At 47.5% G+C, this 25,966-nt stretch overlaps 1 protein-coding gene across 1 annotated transcript in view; it reads left to right on the top strand.

The window, feature by feature from the left end:
- LOC138293711 (transmembrane protein 176B-like) overlaps positions 1-13,022 on the top strand; it is a 53,222-nt gene extending 40,200 nt beyond the window's left edge. The window contains exon 7 of the mRNA XM_069233035.1: positions 7,169-13,022. Coding sequence (XP_069089136.1) covers positions 7,169-7,276 — 108 coding nt within the window. The 3' untranslated portion in view covers positions 7,277-13,022. The remainder of the gene's footprint in view (positions 1-7,168) is intronic.
- The last annotated feature ends 12,944 nt before the right edge of the window (positions 13,023-25,966 follow it).

The following is a 25,966-nucleotide window of genomic DNA, read 5'->3' on the forward strand; positions in this document are numbered from 1 at the left end:
CCTCTAACTAGGAATTCAAAGATGCTTCAGATCCAGGATTCAAGGGGTTGAATGAATGGGGGACGTGCTGGTGTTGTCATCTTATAATAAGCATCATGTGATAGAAACATACATTTAGACATGTAAGATCAATAGATCTACGTCAAAATAAAATAATGACAATCAATACATTTGAATTTGGATCCATAACATTGAATCACCAACATTTTCTTAATGAAACCTCTGCCAAATAAAGCCCCTACAATAAGAACCCTTACAAAAAACTAAGGGCCAGATGTACAAAACTATTTAGCAGTCACAAAGAGTGAATGTTGCTGTTTGAGACCGCTAAATGGCCCTCTACCATCTACCATCCCTATTTTGCGAGTCTATAACCTATTACTGACTCGCAAAATAGGGTTTGTGGGTCACTATTAGGAAAGGGTGTGTCAAGGGCATCCCTTCCTAATGATGAGTCGCACTGGTATGTAGGAATGTTTTGTGACTGGAATAACGGTCGCAAAACACCCGCACTTACCACAAATTTCAAATTGGTGGTAACCCATTCGCAAACGGGAAGGGGTCCCCAAGGCCCCCCCTCCCCTTTGTGAATGGGGGTGCAAACATTTTTTAAGAGCAGAGAGTGGTCCCATGAACCACTGCCTACTCTTAAAAAATGAAAAGAAAACTTTTAATTTGTCTTTTTGTAGTATATCCCATTTTCCGTTAAGGAAAACAGGATGCATTTCAAAAAAATGCTTTATTGAAAAAGCAATCGCAGACATGGTGGTCTGCTGACCCCAGCAGGCCACCATCCCTGTGATTGTAGCCGTTCACAATGGGTCGCAAATTGCGACCCATGACATCAATTCACTGAAATGCCAGGTGTCATCACACACCTTTCGACCTCCACTTTCACTCACACACACATACTTACACAGACATACAAATTCACACTCTCTCTCTGTCATATAAACACACTCTCATCCACAAGCACACACACAATATACATTTTCACTTACCTTAGCTGCCATGGAAGGGCATATTCTAACTTATGGTACTCCATTTTTATTACAATAATAATGAATAATATATAATTATTTAATATTAGAGTAATAAAAATGGCCAGAAAACAAAGAGAGTGGAATGACGTCCTTAAAGACAAGCTGAATTTGCCACCTCTGAGGCCAGGGGTCTCAAAGGCAGTGCCAGGGGTAGCAAAGGGCAAGCCAGGGGTCGCAGCTGCAACCCCTGCCTCATGAATATTGATGAGGCAGGTCTCTTGCGACCCATTTGTGAATCGCAAACAGTTGTTGTACATTAGGAATTCACAAATTGCGAGTCGCAATCCATGGTGGTCGTACAATTGGCCCCAAAGGCCATATTTATGGCTAAGTGTTGCAGGGCAGAGCAGCAAGTCACCTTGCGGGACAGTGAAAGTGTAGGAAGGCACCGGATTTAATGCATATGGCGCATTCCTGTCCTCCCCTGCGCTGGCGCACAATGGGCTGCCTAGCGTTAACGCAGGCACCTTTGCACCATAGTGCAAGGGTACCTGCATTTCATGCAAGATTGTTTTGTGCAGGAAGGGACACCTTCCTTCACAAAAACAATTGTGGGAGGCATATTGCTCTATTTTTGTGTGTTGCAGGATGCGGCAAATATTGGAAGAGGAAAGAACAAGTAGAAATAGGGATATTACTCCTCGTTATGCCTCCCCTGGGAAGGCGTAAGGTTTTGAAACATTCCCAGGCTTAAAAGCTCTTGTAAATTTGGGAATAATCAAAATCCATAGGATTTGGGTGGGAACACCAACGTAACGCCCATGGAATGCCTGCCCACGGAGAGTAACGTTATGCAACAATTTGCACTGCGTTGCTTTACTCCATATGTTTTGAGCCATTCTGCCACACAAAGTGGCTTTGAGTGGCTCCAAAAATATGACTTAAGGTTTGCATCACGCATGTATTATGTTGCGAGGTGCAAGCATGACGCAAATCGCTCATAAATATGCCCCAAGGTGTTTAGGTGGCCTCACCCTCATCATAAATCACACTGACTCTTACGCTGACCATACCTATAATGCGAACCCTAAACCTAACACTTAACCGGATTCTGACTAGTGACCCCTTCCAAAACTCTTTTTTGAGAGACCCAGTTGTAAATAACTAAAGGGACAGCTATCTCTCTGCTGTGACATGGGATTCAAGAAGAGGGGTCCGGTCTGTACAAGGAAGGACCAGAAACCTAGAAGGAGAAGGTCAGGACAGGCTCTGACAAAGAAGCAGACTGGGCAGACTGTGATCTGAGAGCTAGACAGCAGCCGGGTAATGGCTGTAGAACTGTACACAGTACAGCAAACAATGGGAAGGCAGTAGGAACATACTATGCAGTGATAGCTTATGTACTCCATGGAAAATTATCTGTCTCTAAAGAAAGGGAGATCCTAAGAAAGCCGGGAGCAGTTACTGTCACGAAGTCTTGGAAGACACCAAACCGATCTTATGGGAGAAGAACACTGAGGGTCTGATTTAAAGTTTTGCGGATGGGGTTATTCTGTCCCAAACGTGATGGATATCCCATTCCACAATTTTACGATCCCATAATATCCTATGGAAATCGCAATACGGCGGACGGGATAGCCATCACATTTTTGATGGCGTAACTTGTCCGCCAAGATCTAAACCAGGCCCAAAGTGAATCTCTGTGCAAGAGACACCAATTATCAGAGGATACTATTGAGTTCTAACATATGAACAGAAGCAAACAAAATAAGCAATGGAATGGACCAATGAGAACAGAATGCAGAAACAAGACTCTGGAAAGGCGGGCTGGATTCTGAGAAACAGAGAACAGACAACATAAACAATACAGAATAAGCAGGGCCGGATTCTAGGAAACATGGGGCGAGGAAAGCAAGAGAGAATACAGAGAGGGCCGCCATGCAATCCTAACTAGCTGGGAAAACAAAACACACACAGGAAAATAAGAAATGTAAACAGGAGAATCAGTAGTTTACAAACAGAACAAGGAATGTAAAAATACAGGGTAGGGAAATAGACTGTCACAGGATTAAACATTGAACATTGAAATATAAGACAAAGGTAGTAACAGCATCAGAGAAGAAACTATGGCATCAGGCACTTAAAAGACAAGGAATAATGAAAGTACAAAATCACATAAACAATAGGCCTGGGTGGAACTCGCAGACTTACAGGAAGACTCAGCGGAGTTCTGCGAGCTGGCAGAAATGTGCAGCTCACGCTGCTTGCACTGATTTTTAGCACCAGGAGCTTCTTCTGCGCTGCAAAATCAGCGCGAATGGCACCACGCAGCGTGCCAGAGGGTGCTCCTCCTTTCTGCCACAAGAGTAGATTTTCTGCTTGAGTGGCAGCTTCCTCAATGCGAACGGTCATGACCTGCTGCGAGCGCCCGCGTTGAGAAATCGCTCCAGGAGGCACGCTAGCACCTGAAAATTGCACTAGGAGACGCACATTCTCGCTCACCAATTTAACTCCAAGCTGACTGGGCAAAGCTCCAAGAACTCTGCCGGCGGAACAGAATTTTTCGCCCACCCCTATTAAACAAGCCATAGACGTACAAGAAGAGTGGCCAAGCTCATGCAGAGTCTCAGAAGTAAGATAGTTGCTAGAACTCCGAGCACTGAGCTCACAGTGAAGGTCCCACTCATATTTCAGGGGAGGAGCACAGGTGCAAGCAGATAGCCAGGTGTCGGGATCAGACCTCCACCAATAGAGGAAAGGCTGCCCCTGGACTTTGAGAGAACAAGCCATGAGGCACAAGAAGGGGAACAGGGAAGTCAGGAATAGTAGGCAAATCAGAGATGAGAGAGGGGGAAGTTTGAAAAGAATGCCTGTAAGCACCAGTAAAATCTTCAGGGACCAGCAACCATATTAAAAAATGGAACTACATTCCAAGGATCTGATCTTCGCAAGGTTTGAGGAAGGAATGTGCTACATGGACCAGAGTACATCTGTGTGGTAGAGTAAACACTAGGACTGGAATGTAAAGTGGAGCCAGGTTTGTGGCATTCGTGACAGTGTCCTGTTGTAAACTCGGCTAAAGGTAGGATCTCCCAAGACCCTCTTGAGCGCCACCTAGTGGCAGGATAGTAGAAATGGTTTCACCAATGTTTGCCTTTCCCAAGCAATGAGGCATAAACAGAACAAATAGCTGGTGGAGGGAATGGAGGTGGAAAGAGATGAAAGGGTGGAAAATGGGGAATAGGAGAAGGAAAGGAAAGAAGCAACATTGAAGACTCCTTTTTCAAAGTCTCCTTCTGATTGTTCTGCTTTCTGCTGGTTGGCGATGCTCAGATAGGAAGCCGGAAGACAGCTTCATAAAAGGACCTCCAGCGACAGCCACAGACCCCATGGTAATATGTTTGAGAAACTTTAGAGGTTTGGAACCAGAGGATCGCAGATGCTGATTTACATTCTGACAAGGTAGTTGATGCTCATACCTCCTTTATTTAATTGATAAATGTGGGCAATTGGGTTACTGGTTGAGGGAGGTGAAACCTTACTCAGGCTGCAACCATAATCTCTGTCAGGCTGAAACACAAGCAATCCCCAAATTAACCTGTGCCTAAACCTCTGGTAGCTCGGCACAAAAGCAGTCACGCTTAACTGAGAAGCAATTTGTAAAGTATTTACACAGCACTTCAAACTGTAAGGAAGTGACGTAAATGATTTGACACCATTAACATGAAAAGTTCAATCAGTAGAACCAGAATTATGTCATTTTAAAGATTTAAGTGAAAATAGTGTCTAAAAGCACAACTTACCTACTGTAATTATCTGGTCGCACCAGACTGGGACAAAGGAACAAGTTCAGGCTGACCACGATGAGCACAGGCCGGATTCAGGGCCCCAGTTAGGCCTGCTCAACAAGAGTACCTGAAATCCTGGCTGCGGAGCATTGCGAGATCCTGCAACAAGGATGTGTTACGCAGCAGAGGTTATGCAAGGTAATGGCATGGACATGCGTCGTGCAAGTGGCAATTCCAAGAAGCTGCGAGGTTGTGATGCTAGGCCCTTTGTCATCGACAAGGACGCCGTTGTGTCTGAGATGTGTCCCTCAGCTGTTCCAATGCAGAGTTTTGAGAAGCGATGTTTCACACTGTGTCAGTTCTGCTGGGACCACAGCTGGGCTGGCAGAGCACATTCAGGCCAACTTCCAAGGATCCATAACTGGGGCGGCACCACCTGGAAGGGTAGGACTCACAGCAGACAGTGTCCATGTGCTGGGTACATGGTGGTTGGAGCCTTCTGTCACTGTGGCTGTGGTCAGGATGCCAGCCAACTAGCCACTTGAAGTCACTCTGGTGGTCCTGGGTTCAATATGCAGGTCCAGTCCTTTCACTCAGGCATTAGTGCAGCAGGCAGAAGGGCAACAGAGTAGCAGTCCTTCTTATAGAGTAGCACAGCAGTCCTTCGGAGTCTTCCACAGGTTCAGAGGTATATTGAAGAGTTGGGTTTGAGGGTCCAATGTTTTTACCTGCTGTCCACTTTGAAGTAGGAAAAGGTTCAGGAGGTTTCCCCCTCAGAGGTGCTTGGAATTTCCTTCCTCCCTGGTCTGGCCTCAGATTGGCTGGGGACACAACAAACTAGTGTCAATCCCTTTGTGAGTGTGCTGAGCAGAGTCTTTGTGATGTGCAAGTGTGATAGGTAACAGCCCCTGCCCCTCATCAAGTCAGAAATCTGCCAATACCTATGCTTCTTTGTCTCGCTGTTTGAGAGCAATATACAAAGACCAACTGCCAGCTGCACCTAGTCATGTGACCCAGGAAACAGGGTGCAAATACCAACTTTTTAAAACTGGCATTTTCAGAATTGTGACTTAAAATCCAACTTTACCAACAAAGAGGTTTTTAAATTACAATTCTTTCAACACCAAACCTGACATTTCTTCCTGCTCCCAATTGAAAGTTATCACTTAATAAATCAATTAAGTTAACCCAATGATATCCAATGGGAGGCAGGCCTTGCAGTAGTGAAAAACGAATGCAAGAGTTTATCACTACCAGGACACATCAAACTCAAAAGTGCATGTCAAACACTGCACCCTGTCCTCTGACTGTTTAGTGCCCACACTAGAGGTGACATATGCGTTAAAAAGTAAGGTTTAGGTCTGGCAAAAGGTTTATTTTGCAAGGTAGAAATGGTAGTTTAAAAAAGCACACACAGGCTTCAATGCAGGCCTGAGACATGTTTAAAGGGCTACTTAAGTGGGTGGCACAATCAGTACTGCAGGCCCAATAATAACCTTACATTTATAGGCCATGGGTACAGGTAGTACCATTTTACTATGGACTTACTAGTAAGTTAAATATCAAATTGGGTAGAAGCCATTGTTCCCATGTATAAAGTAGAAGGCAGAAGCACTTTAGCACTGGTTAACAGTGGTAAAGTGTGCATAGTCCCCGAGCCAGCAAAACCATAGCAAAAACAGGAGGTTGCAAGGCAGAAAGTTGGGGGAAAACCACGCCAAGGATGTCAGGTCCAACAATAACCAATATGAGGATTCAGGTGCAGGCTTGTTCTGCTCTCGTTCAGCAATCTTATTGGGGAAATTGGAGTTTCTATTATGTGTTTTGTAGGTTCATCAATAAAAAGGCATTTGCAGTATTTGTGCAGTATTCTGGGCAAGCAATAGGCATTTTTGAAGTTACAGAAAAACCTTTTTTTGACTGAGCTGCTTGCTCAGTACTGTTGAGCACAACTGGGTGATCTCTTCGTTTTACACCCAAACTATTCCAATGTGTGGTCAAGAATTTGTAGACAGAAAAATATAGTGCAGACTTTATTCCACACTCACAAAGGAGTGAGAGGAAGAAGGGAGGTGGCCAGAAGTCTTCAGAGCCTATCAAACATTTGAGATCTTATATGCTTTTTGGTTTGATAAAACCTTTGGCAGGTTTAAAAAAAATGCAAAACGTGTTTCTTAAAAGGAGGCCAGGGATCTCTTCCCTTTGTAAGGTTTCTGTTCATGGTCTCGGCTGCATCCCCTCAGGTTTGCTGTGCTTGCAGAGCTCTTGCCTCTGAGCCTCAGAGATGCTGCAGCCACACACTGGGACTGGTGGTTGCGGAGTGGCCTCCTTGCTCCCTTCCAGGAGGTTCCACTCCCTGCATGACCAGTGACCTCACTTTGTTGCGTCTTGTTTCAGGAGGAAGAGGAGAACCTGCAGGACAGTGATGTGGAGCCCCTGCTGCCTTCGCTGCTGCCCCCTGCCTATGAGGAGAAGCAGCTGCAGCCCAATGTGCAGAGTGTTTGAGGCTCAGGAAGGATCTGACCCAGCAAGTCGTGGCCTAAAGTTCCAGTGAGGCCTGCACAACACCAAAGATTCGCTTCTTCGCAATACATGATGTGCTCCTTTTTGTTTTGCTGTTTCACTGTGTCTGAATCTTTTATTTTGCATCTTCTGTCTCCCTTAACATCTCTGAAACCCTCTTCCCAGTTGCCTTTTCTTCCCACCCATCCCAAATGCCCTCCTTCTTCTCTCACCTCGGGTACTTCACTCCCCTCTGTCTCCTTCTTTCTCTTCTATGTTGCTCCTTCTAAATCTCTTTTTTCTTTCTCATTCTGTACATATTTTCCATTCCTCCTCAGTTTTATTGCACCTCCTGTCTCTGCCGCAGTCTCCAGCAGCATCTCTGCCTCTTTATAAATATCTGGGTAACTTGCTGAATCTCTCCGTCACCTGTCTCTGCATCACTCTCTCTACACCACCACTAGGCACTTTGTTACTCCCTTCATTGCATCACTTGTTCACATCACTCCTTCAATAGCATCACCTGTCTCTGCATCACTTGCTCTACAGCACCACCAGTCATTCCCCCATTGCATCACCCTCTCTGCATAACTCCATACATAGCATCTCATGAATATCTCCCTCCATCACATCACTTCACTCAGCATCACTCCCTCCGTAGCATCCATTGCATCACATGTCACAGCATTGATCCCTCTATAGCATTTACTGCATCACTTGTCTCCGCATTGCTCCCTTTATTGTCCATCCCATCACCTGATGCAGGATCACTCACTCCGCAGCGCCCATTGCATCATCTGTCGCAACATAATTCCCTCAACATCATCTATCGCATCACCTGTCTCAGCATTGCTCCCTCCACAGCATCCATCCCATCACCTGCCTCTGCACCCCTCTATCTACAGCATCCATCATATCACCTGTCTCAGCATTGCTCCCTCCACAGCATCCATTGCGTCCATCATGTGTCTCAGCATCACTCCCTATACAGTGCCTATCACATGAGTTGTCCCAGCAGCACTCACTCTATCTACAGCGTCCATCCCATCACCTGTCTCAGCATCTCTCCCTCCACAGAGTCCATCCCATCACCTGTCTCAGCATCTCTCCCTCCACAGAGTCCATCCTATCACCTGTCTCAGCATCACTCCCGCCACAGTGTCCATACCATCACCTGTCTCAGCATCACTCCCTTCACAGCGTCCATCCATCACCTGTCTCAGCATCACTCCCTCCACAGCATCCATCGCATCACCTGTCTCAGCATCACTCCCTCCACTGCGTCCATATATCACCTGTCTCAGCATCACTCCCTCCACAGCGTCCATCCCATCACCTGTCTCAGCATCACTCCCTCCACAGCGTCCATCCCGTCACGTGTCTCAGCATCACTCCCTCCACAGCGTCCATACCATCACCTGTCTCAGCATCACTCCCTCCACCGCGTCCATCACATCACCTGTCTCAGCATCACTCCCTCCACAGCGTCCATACCATCACCTCTCTCAGCATTGCTCCCTCCACAGCATCCACTGTGTCCATCATGTGTCTCAGCATCACTCCCTCTACAGTGCCTATCACATCTGTTGTCCCAGCAGCACTCACTCTATCTACAGTATCCATCATATCACCTGTCTCAACATTGCTCTCTCAGCAGCATACACCGCATCACCTGTCTCAGCATCACTCCCTCCACAGCGTCCATCCCATCACCTGTCTCAGCATCACTCCCTCCACAGCGTCCATCCCATCACCTATCTAAGCATCACTTCCCCCACAGCGTCCATAGCATCACCTTTCTCAGCATTGCTCCCTCCACAGCATCCATTGTGTCCATCATGTGTCTCAGCATCACTCCCTCTACAGTGTCTATCACATCAGTTGTCCCAGCAGCACTCCCTGTATCTACAGTATCCATCATATCACCTGTCTCAGCATTGCTCCCTCCACAGCATCCATTGCGTCCATCATGTGTCTCAGCATCACTCCCTATACAGTGCCTATCACATGAGTTGTCCCAGCAGCACTCACTCTATCTACAGCGTCCATCCCATCACCTGTCTCAGCATCTCTCCCTCCACAGAGTCCATCCCATCACCTGTCTCAGCATCTCTCCCTCCACAGAGTCCATCCTATCACCTGTCTCAGCATCACTCCCGCCACAGTGTCCATACCATCACCTGTCTCAGCATCACTCCCTTCACAGCGTCCATCCATCACCTGTCTCAGCATCACTCCCTCCACAGCATCCATCGCATCACCTGTCTCAGCATCACTCCCTCCACTGCGTCCATATATCACCTGTCTCAGCATCACTCCCTCCACAGCGTCCATCCCATCACCTGTCTCAGCATCACTCCCTCCACAGCGTCCATCCCGTCACGTGTCTCAGCATCACTCCCTCCACAGCGTCCATACCATCACCTGTCTCAGCATCACTCCCTCCACCGCGTCCATCACATCACCTGTCTCAGCATCACTCCCTCCACAGCTTCCATCCCATCACCTGTCTCAGCATCACTCCCTCCACAGCGTCCATACCATCACCTCTCTCAGCATTGCTCCCTCCACAGCATCCACTGTGTCCATCATGTGTCTCAGCATCACTCCCTCTACAGTGCCTATCACATCTGTTGTCCCAGCAGCACTCACTCTATCTACAGTATCCATCATATCACCTGTCTCAACATTGCTCTCTCAGCAGCATACACCGCATCACCTGTCTCAGCATCACTCCCTCCACAGCGTCCATCCCATCACCTGTCTCAGCATCACTCCCTCCACAGCGTCCATCCCATCACCTATCTAAGCATCACTTCCCCCACAGCGTCCATAGCATCACCTTTCTCAGCATTGCTCCCTCCACAGCATCCATTGTGTCCATCATGTGTCTCAGCATCACTCCCTCTACAGTGCCTATCACATCAGTTGTCCCAGCAGCACTCCCTGTATCTACAGTATCCATCATATCACCTGTCTCAGCATTGCTCCCTCCACAGCATCCATTGCGTCCATCATGTGTCTCAGCATCACTCCCTATACAGTGCCTATCACATGAGTTGTCCCAGCAGCACTCACTCTATCTACAGCGTCCATCCCATCACCTGTCTCAGCATCTCTCCCTCCACAGAGTCCATCCCATCACCTGTCTCAGCATCTCTCCCTCCACAGAGTCCATCCTATCACCTGTCTCAGCATCACTCCCTCCACAGTGTCCATACCATTACCTGTCTCAGCATCACTCCCTTCACAGCGTCCATCCATCACCTGTCTCAGCATCACTCCCTCCACAGCATCCATCGCATCACCTGTCTCAGCATCACTCCCTCCACTGCGTCCATATATCACCTGTCTCAGCATCACTCCCTCCACAGCGTCCATCCCATCACCTGTCTCAGCATCACTCCCTCCACAGCGTCCATCCCGTCACGTGTCTCAGCATCACTCCCTCCACAGCGTCCATACCATCACCTGTCTCAGCATCACTCCCTCCACCGCGTCCATCACATCACCTGTCTCAGCATCACTCCCTCCACAGCTTCCATCCCATCACCTGTCTCAGCATCACTCCCTCCACAGCGTCCATACCATCACCTCTCTCAGCATTGCTCCCTCCACAGCATCCACTGTGTCCATCATGTGTCTCAGCATCACTCTCTCTACAGTGCCTATCACATCTGTTGTCCCAGCAGCACTCACTCTATCTACAGTATCCATCATATCACCTGTCTCAACATTGCTCTCTCAGCAGCATACACCGCATCACCTGTCTCAGCATCACTCCCTCCACAGCGTCCATCCCATCACCTGTCTCAGCATCACTCCCTCCACAGCGTCCATCCCATCACCTATCTAAGCATCACTTCCCCCACAGCGTCCATAGCATCACCTTTCTCAGCATTGCTCCCTCCACAGCATCCATTGTGTCCATCATGTGTCTCAGCATCACTCCCTCTACAGTGCCTATCACATCAGTTGTCCCAGCAGCACTCCCTGTATCTACAGTATCCATCATATCACCTGTCTCAACATTGCTCTCTCAGCAGCATCCACCGCATCACCTGTCTCAGCATCACTCCCTCCACAGCGTCCATCCCATCACCTGTCTCAGCATCACTCCCTCCACAGCATCCACCGCATCACCTGTCTCAGCATCACTCCCTCCTCAGCATCCATAGCATCACTTGTCTGAGCATCACTCCCTCCACAGCATCCACCGTATCACCTCTCTCAGCATCACTCCCTCCTTAGCATCCATCCCATCACCTGCCTCAGCATCACTCCCTACACAGCATCCACCGCATCACCTGTCTTAGCGTCTCTCCCTCCTCAGCATCACCTCTCTAAGCATCACTCCCTCCTCAGCATCCTTCGCATCACCTATCTCAGCATCACTCCCTCCTGAGTATCCATAGCATCACCTCTCTCAGCATCACTCCCTCCTCAGCATCCATAGCATCACTTGTCTGAACATCACTCCCTCCACAGTGTCCATCCCATCACCTGTCTCAGCATCACTCCCTCCACAGCATCCACCGCATCACCTGTCTTAGCGTCTCTCCCTCCTCAGCATCACCTCACTCAGCATCACTCCCTCCTCAGCATCCATAGCATCACTTGTCTGAGCATCACTCCCTCCACAGCGTCCATCCCATCACCTGTCTCAGCATCACTCCGTCCACTGCGTCCATCCCATCACCTGTCTCAGCATCACTCTCTCCACAGCATCCATCCCATCACCTGTCTCAGCATCACTCCCTCCACAGCGTCTCTTGAATCTCTCCCCCATCCCATCATCTGTTTCAGCATCACTCCCTCCTCGGTATCCATCACAACACCTCTCTCAGCATCACTCCCTCCACAGCGTCCATCCCATTACCTGTCTCAGCATCACTCTCTCCACAGTGTCCATCCCATCACCTGTCTCAGCATCACTCCCTCCACAGGGTCTCTTGAATCTCTCCCCATCCCATCATCTGTCTCAGCATCACTCCCTTCTCAGTATCCATCACATCACCTCTCTCAGCATTGCTCTCTCAACAGCATCCACCGCATCACCTGTTCTCAGCATCACTCCCCTCACACCGTCCATCACATCACCTGCCTCAGCATTACTCTCTCCTCAGCATCCATCGCATCACCTGTCTTAGCGTCTCTCCCTCCTCAGCATCCATAGCATCACCTGTCTCAGCATTACTCTCACCTCAGCATCCATCACATCACTTGTCTCAGCATCATTCCCTCCACAGCGTCCATCCCATCACCTGCCTCAGCATTATTCCCTCCACAGCATCCATCGAATCACAAGTCTCAGCATCGCTTCCTCCTCAGCATCCATCACATCAGCTGTCTCAGCATCAATCCCTTTAGGATCCACTGCATTGCCTGAGCCAGCATTGTTCCCTCCGCAGCATCTATATTGTTTCTTGGCCTATCACTCCTTGCATCTTTCCAGTGCCTTGTTACTTCCAAACTTCCAGACTCTCCAGCCCTCCTCTGCACATCTCTTACATCTCATGCTTCCCCTTGTATCTCCCGCCCTTCCTCTTCCCTTGCTTTCTCCCCTCCCTAATCCACCCTTCTCCTTTACCCGTCCCACTGAGCTCTTCCCTTACCAGTCTTCCGTCACGCTAGATAAACACCCCTCACTTTCAACTTCTATTCCCCCATCTGAAGATGCTGTCCTTTCTATTGTGCTGCTTGCAGAGATTCAAGTAGAGAAAATAAAAACAATCATTGGCAAAGCCAATAGGTTTGTTATTTTTATTTTGGTATTAAAGTGCTTGCTTATTGATTGGCATAACTCTGGGCCCGATTCACAAAGGTAAGCTTATACTTTTGTCTAAGTTTACTACTTTTCGATATTCACAAAGATAAACTTAAATCAAAAGTCTAATTTTACTACTTTTCGGTATTCCCAAAGGTAAACTTAAACCAAAAGTCAAACTTTACTACTTTTTGGTATTCACAAAGGTAAAGTTAGACCATAAGTCTATCTCAGACCAAAAGTCTAACTTTACTAGTTTTCGGTATTCACAAAGGTAAACTTAGACCAAAAGTCTAACTTTACTCATAGTAGCTTACCTTTGTGAATACCGAAAAGTAGTAAAGTTAGACTTTTGGTCTAGCTTTACCTTTATGAAAGTTGTGTGTTGGTACAAATACTTTACACATTACCTTTGAGATAAGCCTGACTGCTTATGCCAAGCTACCAAGGGGGTGAGCAGGGGTTGTCTTAGGAGTGTAACTTCCTTATCCTGACGAGGGTGAGGGTCTCTGCTTGGACACAGTGCAAACTGACTGCCAACTAGAGACCCCATTTCTAACATCGGTGATCAGCGGTTGGAATTAGGACTTGTATTTGTATTTGAGATACAGTGATTGGTGCACACAACTGTTTTCAGTGCGGACCATTATGTGACCACATACTGTTTTTCCTTTTTTGTGTTCTCTGGTGTCCTCCTGAAGGTATTGTGATATTTAGGACTCTGGGTTGTGGTTGCACCTGTGAAACCTTAGCAGAATGGAAGTCAACTTCTGGCACCTGGGGATCTATACAATGAGGGATCTTATAGTTTTCTGCAAGGAAAGGGGGCTGGCTGGGAAGAGAAAGTGCCAAAGGGGGGTTCTTGAGACAGCCCTGTTTCAGTATGAGATGAAAAGCTGGGAAGGAACCATACAAGATGATTCTGAGGAAGGGGGCTACTCTGATGAGGAGGGCAGTCGCTCTGAGAGGAAAACAGAGCAAAAGAAATGGAGTCTAGCTTGCGTGCGGAGGCTGAGAGAGCTAGATGAAGAGCTTGAGAGGGCAGAGGCTGAGAGAACCTTAGCCAGGGAAAAATAAATGTTTGTAGCTCATGAACTGAGCTTTGGAGAGCTGGAAGCCATGAGAGCTGAGTTCATTCAGATGGTGACAGCAAAAGTGTTACATCCAGTACTTAGGAAGACATGCACATGCCCAGAGACTTGGTGCCCAACTTGAAAGCGGGGGATGACATACACCAGGACGTTCAGGTTTATGAGGTATCTCCAGTGGTGCGCATGGTCCCTGAGGTGGATTGGGAAACTGGCACGTGGAGTCATATTCCTAGTGGTGGGAGGAGCACTCTACTGGCACTAGGTGAGATTGACAGGGAGAGGGGTTCCTCCCAGGTAGATGTCCTGTTTATGGAGTGTGGAGACATCCCAGAAGAGTGTGGGTTGAGTGTCAGGGACAGTCAGGTACTGTCTCACCAGTCTCAGGAGGGTGAAGTGGGGTACTTTGTCAAGGCACTGGATGGTGAGGTGGAAGGTAGTTTGCTTAACACATGTGAGGGGCTGTGTGATCTGATTGTTGGTGAGCATATGTTCAGTCTTTGTTTCCCAGAGCTACACCAACACCAGGTGGAGGGAGAGTTCTCTGACTGCAGGGAACCTGCACTGGAAGCAGACCTCTGGGTGGAGGTGCTCCTGAGGGGAGTGGCTCAGGTTTTCCCCAACCCAGGGAGGTGTGTAGTGACCCAGGTAGGTCCCCGTGTAGTGGGATGGTTGAGGGTCCCAGATCCAGTTTCAGACGAGAGGGAGTGGGGATGGGCAGAGGCCCAGGTTGTCCGAGACCCAGTCCCTGAGCCTGGGGGGGTTCCATAAGGGAACACCGGGGGGGGGGGGGGAGCCTAGCCTCTACCGGTACGCCATCTACTGAAGGGGACCCAATAGTGTCAGGAGGAATTGGGGGGGGCAGCTGTCATCAGCGTCCCACCAGTCCTGGTGTCTGGCAGAACCACTTCATGGGGGAGGGTGCAGGAGACCAGACATGGGGTTGAGAGAGGGAGGTAGTCCCCAGTGGACAACCTGGAGGGACAGGGGTCAGCTCTGAGGTCAGAGCTCCCCAGGGATGACCCTAATGATATCACTTCTGGCCTGGGGGGGGCTTTCCTGCACTGTCAGATGGACAGGCAGACTCTTACCCACCACATGGAGAATGTGGTTCCCTTGGGGGGTTAGGGTTACTTCCCTGGAAGTCCCGGCTTGCTAAGCAGTGGTCCAGTATAAGGGCACAGACCCTAGGCTGAATGGTCAAGTTCCGTGGGTAAACTCTGGCCTGATGGGGGAGCGGTTTGCCCAATCACCCCTCCACCCCCCAGTGTGACTTCTAGAGGTACTCCCCAAGGTGGGGGAGTGCAGAACTCTGAAAGTGGGGGCAGGGGAGGGTGAGACTCACCTCTGACCCCAGCCCAGGCTCAGGGTACAGACCCTGGGCAGGGGGATACACTGGTGGTAGAATTGTGCAGGACTGCTTCCTCAAGCACCCTGACAATTCTGGATTCTGGGGCGCCCACTCCTGGTGGGGTGGTGGGGAACCACAGAAGGAGGGGTAGGGAGAGGGAACCCTTGCCCCTGACCCATGCTTGTGAAGTGTCTCCAAGGGCTTGGACTGAGCTTGCCCCCTGTTCTGAAGTCTCAGGGCCATCAAAGGCTTCCTCTGACAGCACCTGGGGCCAGATGTATCATGCATTTGTGCGATCGCAAAAATGCATTTTGGTATGTATGAATCCCAGTTTACGATTCGGTAACTTGTTACCCAATCGCAAATGGGAATTGCGACTACATACCGATTCGGTATTAGGAAGGGGCGGGTCAAAGGCGTCCCTTCCTAATACTGAATCACAGAGGTATGTAGGAATGTTCACATTTTACCACCTACTTCAAGTAAGTGGTAACTCATTCGCAAATAAGAAGGGTGACCACTGCCAACCCTTAAAAAATTAAAAGAAAACTTTTCATTTTTCTTTTTTAAACGCATCCCGTTTTCCTTTAAGGAAAACTGGCTGCATTTAAAAAAATAGATTGCTTTATTTAAAAGCAATCACAGACATGGTGGTCTACTGAGTCCAGCAGGCCGCCATCCCTGTGATTGTAGCCATTCACAATGGGTCACAAATTGCGACCTACTACATGAATATTGATGAGGTGGGTCGTTTTGCGAGCCGTTGGGAATAGCTAAATGAAACTCCTGGAGTTTCATACATTCAAATAGCGATTACCTAATTGTGGTTCGCAAAAAATCGCAATTAGGTAATCGCTATAGGGAAAGTGTATACATCTGGCCCTGGACTCTCTTGCTGAGACTCCTACCCTGCCAAGTGGTGCTTAATCCAGTCCCTGGACCCATGAAAGGAGAAGCTGGTGTAACCAAGACTAAAATTCCCACACAGAAGCAGTGCAGGAGAAAAATCGACGCAGCACCTGCTTCGCGGCTGAAAAATCAATGCACCACCTGCATTGCGGCTCGGAAATTGTCACAACATCCCTGTGCAGCTGCCAAAATTGACACATCACCCACGCAGTGTGGCTCTTCACCACCGTGCGCTGGAATTTCACATGCATCATTGCTGGGTGTCAAAATCACAGTGAACCTGCGAAGACCGAGGATGTCAGTCTGGAAATCGATGCATCGCTCTTCTGCGGGAGATAAAAACGACGCATCGCCTACCCGACCAGAGAAGAAATGAATCAACGCATAGCTTACTGTTTCGATGCACGCTCACCCGTGCAGCTTTATTTTTGAAGCAAACCAGGTGCTGTGTGTAAAAACAACACATCCGTTGATTCCTAAGGATTAAGACTCTTTTTACTTAAAAAATTCACAACTTTGCTTGTGTATGTTGGATTTTTGTCGTTGCGGTCTTGTCTGATTTAGGTAAATATTGGCTATTTTTCTAAACTGGTGTTGCATCCCTTTTGCAGTGTTACTGTGTGTGTTGGTACAAATACTTCATACATTGCCTTTGAGATAAGTCTGAGGGGGTGAGCAGGGGTTGTCTTAGGAGTGTAACTTCCTTACCCTGACTAGAGTGAGGGTCCCTGCTTGGACAGAGAGAAAACTGACTACCAACCAGAGACCCCATATCTAACACATAGCATCACCTGACTCAGCATTGTTCCCTTTAGTGTCCATCCCATCACCGGCCTCAGCATCACTCCCTTTAGCATCCATAGCATCACCTGACTCAGCATCATTCCCTCAGCGTCCATCGCATCACCTATCTCAGCATCACTCCCTTTAGCGTCCAACACATCACCTGCCTCAGCATAACTCCCTTGAACATCCATAGCATCACCTGACTCAGCATCATTCCCTTTAGCGCCCATCCTATCACCTGTCTCTGCAATGCTCCCTTTAGCATCCATAGCATCATCTGACTCAGCATCGCTCCTTTTAGCGTCCATAGCATCACCTGCCTCAGCATCACCACCTTTAGCATCCATAGTTTCACCGGATTCAGCATCGCTCCCTTTAGCATCCATAGCATCACTTGACTCACCATTGTTTCCTTTAGTGTCCATAGCATCACCTGACTCAGCATCATTCCCTTTAGTGTCCATAGCATCACCTGCCTCAGCATCGCTCCCTTTAGTGTCCATAGAATCACCTGATTCAGCATTTTTTCCCTTTAGCATCCATAGCATCACCTGACTCCTCATCACTCCCTTTAGCATCCATAGCATCACCTGAAGGAGCATCGTTCCATTTAGCGTCCATCACACCACCTGACTCAGCATCATTCCCTTTAGTGTCCATAGCATCACCTGACTCAGCATCGTTCCCTTTAACATCCATTGCATCGCCTGTCTCGGCAATGCTCTCTTAGCGTCCATAGCATCACCTGACTCAGCATCACTCTCTGTAGCGTCCATAGAATCACCTAACTCAGCATCATTCCCTTTAGGGTCCATCGCATTTCCTGTTTTGGCAATACTCCGTTTAGCGTCCATGGAATCACCTGGCTCAGCATCGTTCCCTTTTGCGTCCATAGCATCACCTGGCTCAGCATCGTTCCCTTTTGCGTCCATAGCATCATCTGACTCAGCATCATTCCCTTTAGCGCCCATCTTATCACCTGTCTCTGCAATGCTCGCTTTAGCATCCATAGCATCATCTGACTCAGCGTCGCTCCTTTTAGTGCCCATAGCATCACCTGCCTCAGCATCACCACCTTTAGCGTCCATAGTTTCACCGGATTCAGCATCGCTCCCTTTAGCATCCATAGCATCACTTGACTCAGCATCGTTCCCTTTAGCGTCCATATTATCACCTGACTCAGCATCATTCCCTTTAGTGTCCATAGCATCACCTGCCTCAGCATCGCTCCCTTTAGTGTCCATAGAATCACCTGTTTCAGCAGTTTTTCCCTTTAGCGTCCATAGCATCACCTGACTCAGCATCACTCCCTTTAGCATCCATAGCATCACCTGAAGGAGCATCGTTACGTTTAGCGTCCATCACACCACCTGACTCAGCATCATTCCCTTTAGTTTCCATAGCATCACCTGACTCAGCATCATTCCCTTTAACATCCATCTCATCGCCTGTCTTGGCAATGCTCTCTTAGCATCCATAGCATCACCTGACTCAGCATCGCTCTCTGTAGCGTCCGTAGAATCGCCTGATTCAGCATCATGCCCTTTAGCGTCCATCGCATTTCCTGTTTTGGCAATACTCCATTTAGCATCCATAGCATCACCTGGCTCAGCATCGTTCCCTTTTGCGTCCATAGCATCACCTGGCTCAGGATCGTTCCCTTTGGCGTCCTGTGAAAATGGTCCTGGATGACGTGGGGGCACCTCTGCTAGTGCAGGTGTGCCCTCACACACAGGTACTCTGCATCCAGCCTTCAGGGTTGGAAGGCTTGACATATGTGTGACTTATAAGTGACCTGGTGCAGTGTAAATGGCAGTGAAAGGGTGCATGCACCATTTCACACAATGCTGCAATGGCAGTCCCGTAGAAGCCTTTGCATGGGCTCCCTATTGGAGGCAAAATATATGCTGCAGCCCATAGGGATCCCCAACGCCCTGGGTACCTAGGTTCCATATAGTAGGGACTTATAAGGGGTGACCAGTATGCCATTTTTTTGGTGAAATACTGGGTTACCAGTATGCAGTGACAAAATTTAGAGGCGAGAGAGCATAAGCACTGGGGTCCTGGTTAGCAGGATCCCAGTGACACAGTCAAACACACTGACATCAGGCAGAAATTGAGGTACTTTCCTACAACGACTGATACTTGACAATCATTTATCTCATATTTTGGAAAAGTACAGCTGTCTTACTCAGTCTTTTTCTAAGGATCTGGGAACAAGGGCTGATAAATGGACACATAGCTTAGGCGAGGAGGTCACGGATCAAGAACTCACTAGTATTATAGCATGATTCTGGAAGGTCATTACTCCTACTAGTTTGAGAAGCCAGATCTATCGTACACTGTTCGATTTCTATATCAGCCCCTCCAAACTGGACAAACGGTATAATATATCCAACAGTAGCCCCCGCTGCTCAGCCTGAGCATCTGATAATGTTCACATGTTTGCTACATGTCCAAAACTCACACAATCCTGGTCCGCGGTCCAGCAGCAAATGTGTCTTGTACAACCTTTTAGAGGGATAATTTCTCCAAAAATGATGTTGCTGAGCAGAGGAACCACTGACGGGTTCTTTTATACCCTCTCCATTGCTAGATTAAATATTGGCGAGGACCTGGAAATCTGCCTGAGGAGTGGTGGAAAGAGATAAAGGAGGCGTATGAATTGGAATGCCAGATAGCTAAGGTTGGAGGATCTACGGTGAACTTTCATCGTATTTAGGGGGGGTTTGAGATGTTATTTACTGCTAGACTATAGATAGTTGTTTTTCCCATTTCTTTTGATTGCTTACTGTTCAGTGAATTATTTGAATATTGTAAATTGTCTTTGATGTAGACAATAAATGTATGTTCTCCTGATCGATTTCATATTGAATATTTATTATGATGATGTATTTTTCTTACTCTAATGCGTGTATTCTCAGTAAAAAAAGTAAATCAAGTAAGCATGATGCACACATCCCTAGGTAAGGGGTATGGTCTCTGATTATGAGTTTCAAATATTATCAGGACAAAATATCATGGGCAAAACTTTTGTGGGAAAATCAAAGGCACATACATCGTTTTTAATTTTGGTAATAATACAGAGGTTTTACAATATCACTTACTGACCGTAATATTGTATTTTATATAGTTACTTTTAATGTTGTCATTAAGATACTCTTTATATAATTGTTTTGCAACATGTAATTTTTATGTTATATTTTACTTTTGTTGTTATCTTTTATTTTCATTTGGGCTGTGGGTTATTTTGGTGGACACAGTGGGTAGCATTTTATTATGTGCTTTAAATATTCATTTTTAATAAATGCTTAGAATAATATAATATTTTTTTAAACTGAAATATGTTTACTTTTTTTTTAAGCAAGTTGGGGTTCAATTATCAGCTTTTTACATATGAATGTTTAAAATGTTATCATATTATGTTGCATTTACATCATTTAAAAAGTTGTATTGTTTCAAATGTTGGGGTTCGTTCATTTTGGGCCTAATGTACATTTTCTGTTTATTTTACAAATTAAAGGATTTATTGAGAACTTTGATGATAGTATTATATGTTATTTAATTGTAAACATTTTAATGTCTTTTGTATTTGTGGTTAAATATTGTCTTATTGTTTTTATTGTGATTAAAGTATTAATAAAGGGGCACTTTTTGGTATGTTCATACACTTTGCGTGGCTTTGAATCGCTTAAAAAATATGGAGTAAGGCAATGTAGTGCACATTACAGCGTTGTTTTACTCTGCAATGGGTACGTTTTTCATGGGATTTAATTGAACGTGATACTTTACCAGATATACAAGGCTTGTAAACCTGGGAATGCGCCAAAATCTTACACCTACCTAGGAGAGGCACAACGAGGAGAGGAAAACGCCTCTCTGGATTGTTTTTGTGTGGGAAGGTGCCCCTTCCTGCACAAAAATGATCCTGCCTGCAAAGCAGGCACCCTTGTACTATGGTGCAAGGGTGCCCGCATTGGTGCTAGGCTGCCAACAGGGCTCCAGCATAGGGTAGAGGATAGGAATGCACTGTACTGGATAAATACAGTGTGTTCCTTCCCTTTCCCTGTGACGCAGGGCAGTGATGACTTGCTGTGCTGCCCTCTGCCATCAAACTCTTAAATATGCCCCTAATTTCAGATGTAATCTAAATGGAACATAGGGATTTAACGGATATTTTGTCATGTGCTAAATCAGTCATGGTCTTGCTCCCACTATACAATCAGTTCCAGGGTTAAGATTGCTGGTCACCACAGACACAGTCCGCAATCTGACCACAATAGCACATGCGTTGTTAATGGCTTTTTTGCTCACAAGAGTTCCAGAATTTTGCACCTAACATGCAGGTAGAGGTACCACCTTTAGCTTGTGATGCCAGTCTGGACTGCCATAATTTCCACTTTGAACAATTTGCCAAGGTTGGCAAGTTTGCAAACTTTGGCCCAGATTTACGCAGGATGCAGCACACATAGAAAGAGAAATAATCAAGGAGAAATAAAGATATTTCTCGTTGTTACGTCTCTGTTGGAGAGGCGTATCTTTTTGGTGCATCCCCAGATTTACAAGTCCTTTTAAATCTGAGAATGTGTCAAAATCCTTGGATGTTGCATGGGAACAACCACGCAACACTCATGGAAATACCACCCTGGCACAGAGTAATGTAATGCAGCAATTTGCACTTCCTTACATTTCTCGAGATTTAGGAAGCCACGCAGGGCCATGCAAGGTGGCCTTGTGTGGCTTCATAAATCTCCCTTAATGTTTGTGTCGCTCTTTCACCACATTGTGTGGTGCAACAGCGACGCAAACCAGGCCATAAATGTGGCCCTACAGTTGCATGGGAAGTGTTTTTGCAGCATTTCCCTCCCACTGCCAAGTCTTAGCTGAGGTTTTCTCCCAGACCCTACGTTTTTTTAAAAAACTTTGACTGAATTATTTAGCTCATTAGGGCCCTGATTTATACTTTTTTTGCGCCGCATTACTGTCATTTTTTTTACGCAAAAGCGGCTCTAACTTACAAAATTTTATTTTGCAACACAAAAAAAGTATAAATCAGGGCCTAGGTTTGCAGATTTTTAAAAACGACTTTACAAACATACGAAAAAAATGTAAAGTTTTGTTACTTGTCAATTAACTGTCCACTAACACATTAGATAAAATAGAGATGTACTTGTCTCCAAAGGCTCTCGAAAAATCCAACAGGCAGCACCAGACCTTATGGGGAAGGAATGAAATACCACATGGGCCCTTATAACTTTTAAAGGGCTGCTTGGCACCGAAGCGTGGACTTTTCAAGGACCCCTCTCACCAAATATGGCTAATATATAGCGCCTTGTCAGAGTGCACCTCCTCCTCGTCTTGGCCCGTCAAACTCCAACCATCCTTGTGCATGCATCCCTCCCTGCACTCCTTCCATGGCAGTCTGCTTCACCTGCCTCACTGAGGTGGGCCCCCTTTATTGGACATTTCACTGTTGCTTTGTAGCTAGGGCTGCGCTATGTCAGTCTACACACATATACATATATACATACATACATATATACTACATATATACTTACTTAGATGCATACATACATAGATACATACATACATAGATACATACATGCATATAAACATACATGCATAGATACATACATACATAGATACATACATGCATAGATACATACACACATACATACATACATACATACATACTTCCATACATACATGCACATAAGGCTCGACACGAAGAGTAGAGAGGGGTAAGAGAGACTGCAGGACGTGGCTCCCATGGAAGTACAACTGTGTAAGGTACATTCTCCAAGGTCTGGTCACAGTATGGTGACCTGAATAAATGAATCTATATTGTGTCCTTGTTATATTGATCAATTTGACCTTGGGCACATATAGGAAGAACATAGCCGTGGAACACGCCACCTTAAATGCGCAACTTTAGGAGTGGGCGATAAAGTCCACTCCTTTGGCAGAATTGGTGGAGTTTTGGCAAATCCGCATTACACTTTGTAGGAAGCTGGTTCTTTATATAGTGAACCAAAATGAGGCGCACTGTGCAGAGAGCCCAGGTGAACCCCAGAGGTATCACAGACGCACAAATGACATCCCAAATGCTCCCTTTTGTGGTTGTGTGGTCAGCCAGTTAGGCATATCAGAGGGTAGTGCTAAGCATGCAAGGTACACACTCATACCGTAAGTGAGACACACACTCAATAACGAAATCTGACAGCAATTTATAAAAAAATACCACATACTTTTTTTCATAAACTTTGATACCAAGAGCACCAGAATCAGGTGAGTACGTTTTGAGTTATGAATTTTTAGAGTTTTTATAAGCTGGACTCCGTGCATTCAATGTTATCCTATGGAGGAAGAACAAGCACTGCACACAGGTATAGTACAAGGACCAATCTTCTGGACTTAAGATAAGTAGGGGGCAGGGTCCAAATCCACACCAACAGGTCCCCTTGGGTGGCACTGGGGTGGCAGGGTAAAAGGGTGCAGTTCAGTATCAGGTGTCCAGTGTAAGTTTATGGTGATCGGTCCGGTCACAAAGTTGCTGAAGGGATGGACTGGAAGGCAAGTCCAGGGGAACCTACAGGGGGCCTCGACTCTTGAGGTCCTCAGGCATGTGGAGACACCATCGGTCCACTTCTCCTCAGGCTGTGGGTCTCGGCGCAGTGGTGTCTTCTGGCATTGGGTTGGGTGCAAGAGTTGCTCTTGGTTGCAGGGGGGCCTGCAGAAACAGGCTGCAGGTGTGGACTGGGGTCCAGTCTGACCAACCCAACAAGTGAGATCAGGTCTCACAAGGCTGGAAGACAAGGGGACACCTTGGTTCTCTTCTCCTTGGTCCGGGGTGGACAGGTGCAGAGGTGTCCTGGGGCGTCGGGTCTTTGGCTCCTGGTCACCTACAGTTGCAGGAGGGGTCTGCAGAAACAGGCTGCAGGCGCCGTTGTGAAGTCCACAGAGGGCAAGCTTGGGGTGGGCTTCGTCTCCGGAGGGCCAGGGAACCACGCTGGCACCACTGGCCCACTTCAGCTCGGGCTAGGTGGCTCGAGTGCAGTGGTGCTGTCCAGGATTGGATTTTTGGCAGCCTCGGACCTCACAGTTCTTTCTTTGGGTGCCTGCAGATGCAGGGAAGCAGCAACTCTGCTCCAGAAGAGTTCTTCTTGGTGATTTGTGAAACACTGGCAGCTCGCCCTGTTTCTTGAAGACTGCAGCAGCAGGACAGGTCAGTTGCTCCTCAAGGGTCGGGTGCAGCAGGCAGGATGGCCGGCTGGCAGGCTGGCAGGGTTTGCGCCAAGTCCGGTGTGCTCCTTGGTTCTCAGGGGTAGCAGGCTTCTTGTCCACTCCTTCTTTTGTGGCCAGCAAAGATTTGAGGATCTGGTATGAGGGGGGCCACTAAATACTCAATTTAGGAGGCGTTAAGGGGAGTGAAGGGTAGTAGCCAACGGGATACCTGCCCTTGGGGTCACTATACTTCCTAGATGACATTACCCTGTCCCAGAATTCCTAATTCCACTACGCACAAGGAGTTGAATTCCTGAGGTTGTGTTCATTTCAGGTTGGTCACCGTAGGTGCATGTCCAGACTGGAAATGCAACACGCCATCTAGCTAATTTTCCCACCTGTCCAGGTGCTAGATGGGCCCTATGGCAGGGGGTCAGCATCTCTCTAAGGAAGGGCAGTTCTGCATAAAAAAAGGCTGTGGGCTTCTTTGAAGTTCCTGCCTTGGAATGAAGGTCATCCTGTGAGGAGGGGGGTGTAACACCCCTGCCTGAGCAGCCTTTCTTTCTGACCTCCAGAGAGCAAAGGCTCTCTCCCTGGGGAGTCAGATTCTCATCTGTTGTTGGCAGACTGGTTAGAACTGGTCAGTGAGCTCACCAGCAGTCAGAAGGTTTTTGGGGGCACCTCTACGGTGCCTTCTGGGTGCTTATTTCAATAAATCTGTCACTGGAATCAGTGAGGGCTTATAAATACAAGATGTTTGATACCTAACATCCCTAGCTTCAGTGAAGCCATCATGTAGCTGGGGAATTCGTATTGACCAGTGTCCAGCACATGCATTAAAATGGCTTCCCTTGTCACTTACCATGTTTGAGAATTAACAAAGATATAGTAGGGACATATCCGCTCTTGCAGATATGCCCACACATGTAATTAAATGCACCCTGCCCTAGGGCTGAAAGGCCTGCTGTAGGGGGGACTTACAAATATTACATGCAGTGTTTAGGGGACAAGACACACAGGGGGTCATTACGACCCTGGTGGCCGGCGGTAAGGTGGCGGGAACACCGCCAACAGGCTGGCGGTGTCCCGCCAGCTATTATGACCGTGGCGCAAAAGCCACGGCCATACCGCCGGCCCCTCCACTTAACCGCCTGGTGGTCATAATCCCCAGGGCAGCGGTGCAAGCACTGCTGCCCTGGGGATTATGAGTCCCCGACCGCCAACCTGTCCGTGGCAGTAAACACCGCCATGGAAAGGCTGGCGGTAAGGGGACTTGGGGTGCCCCTGGGGGCCCCTGCACTGCCCATGCACTTGGCATGGGCAGTGCAGGGGCCCCCAGGCATAGCCCCGTCGCGCATTTCACTGCCCTAATTTCGGGCAGTGAAATGTGCGACGGGTGCTACTGCACCCGCTGCACATCAGCATTGCCACCGGCTCTATTAGGAGCCGGCAGCAATGTTGATGTGACATTTCCGCTGGGCCAGCGGACGATAACACTGTTACCGTCTGCTGGCCCAGCGGAAATGTCATAATAGGGAGGCAGCAGTGCCGCCGGCAATGGCGGTATT

This window comes from Pleurodeles waltl, chromosome 4_2 (assembly GCF_031143425.1).
Source record: "Pleurodeles waltl isolate 20211129_DDA chromosome 4_2, aPleWal1.hap1.20221129, whole genome shotgun sequence".
Lineage (NCBI taxonomy): Eukaryota > Metazoa > Chordata > Amphibia > Caudata > Salamandridae > Pleurodeles > Pleurodeles waltl.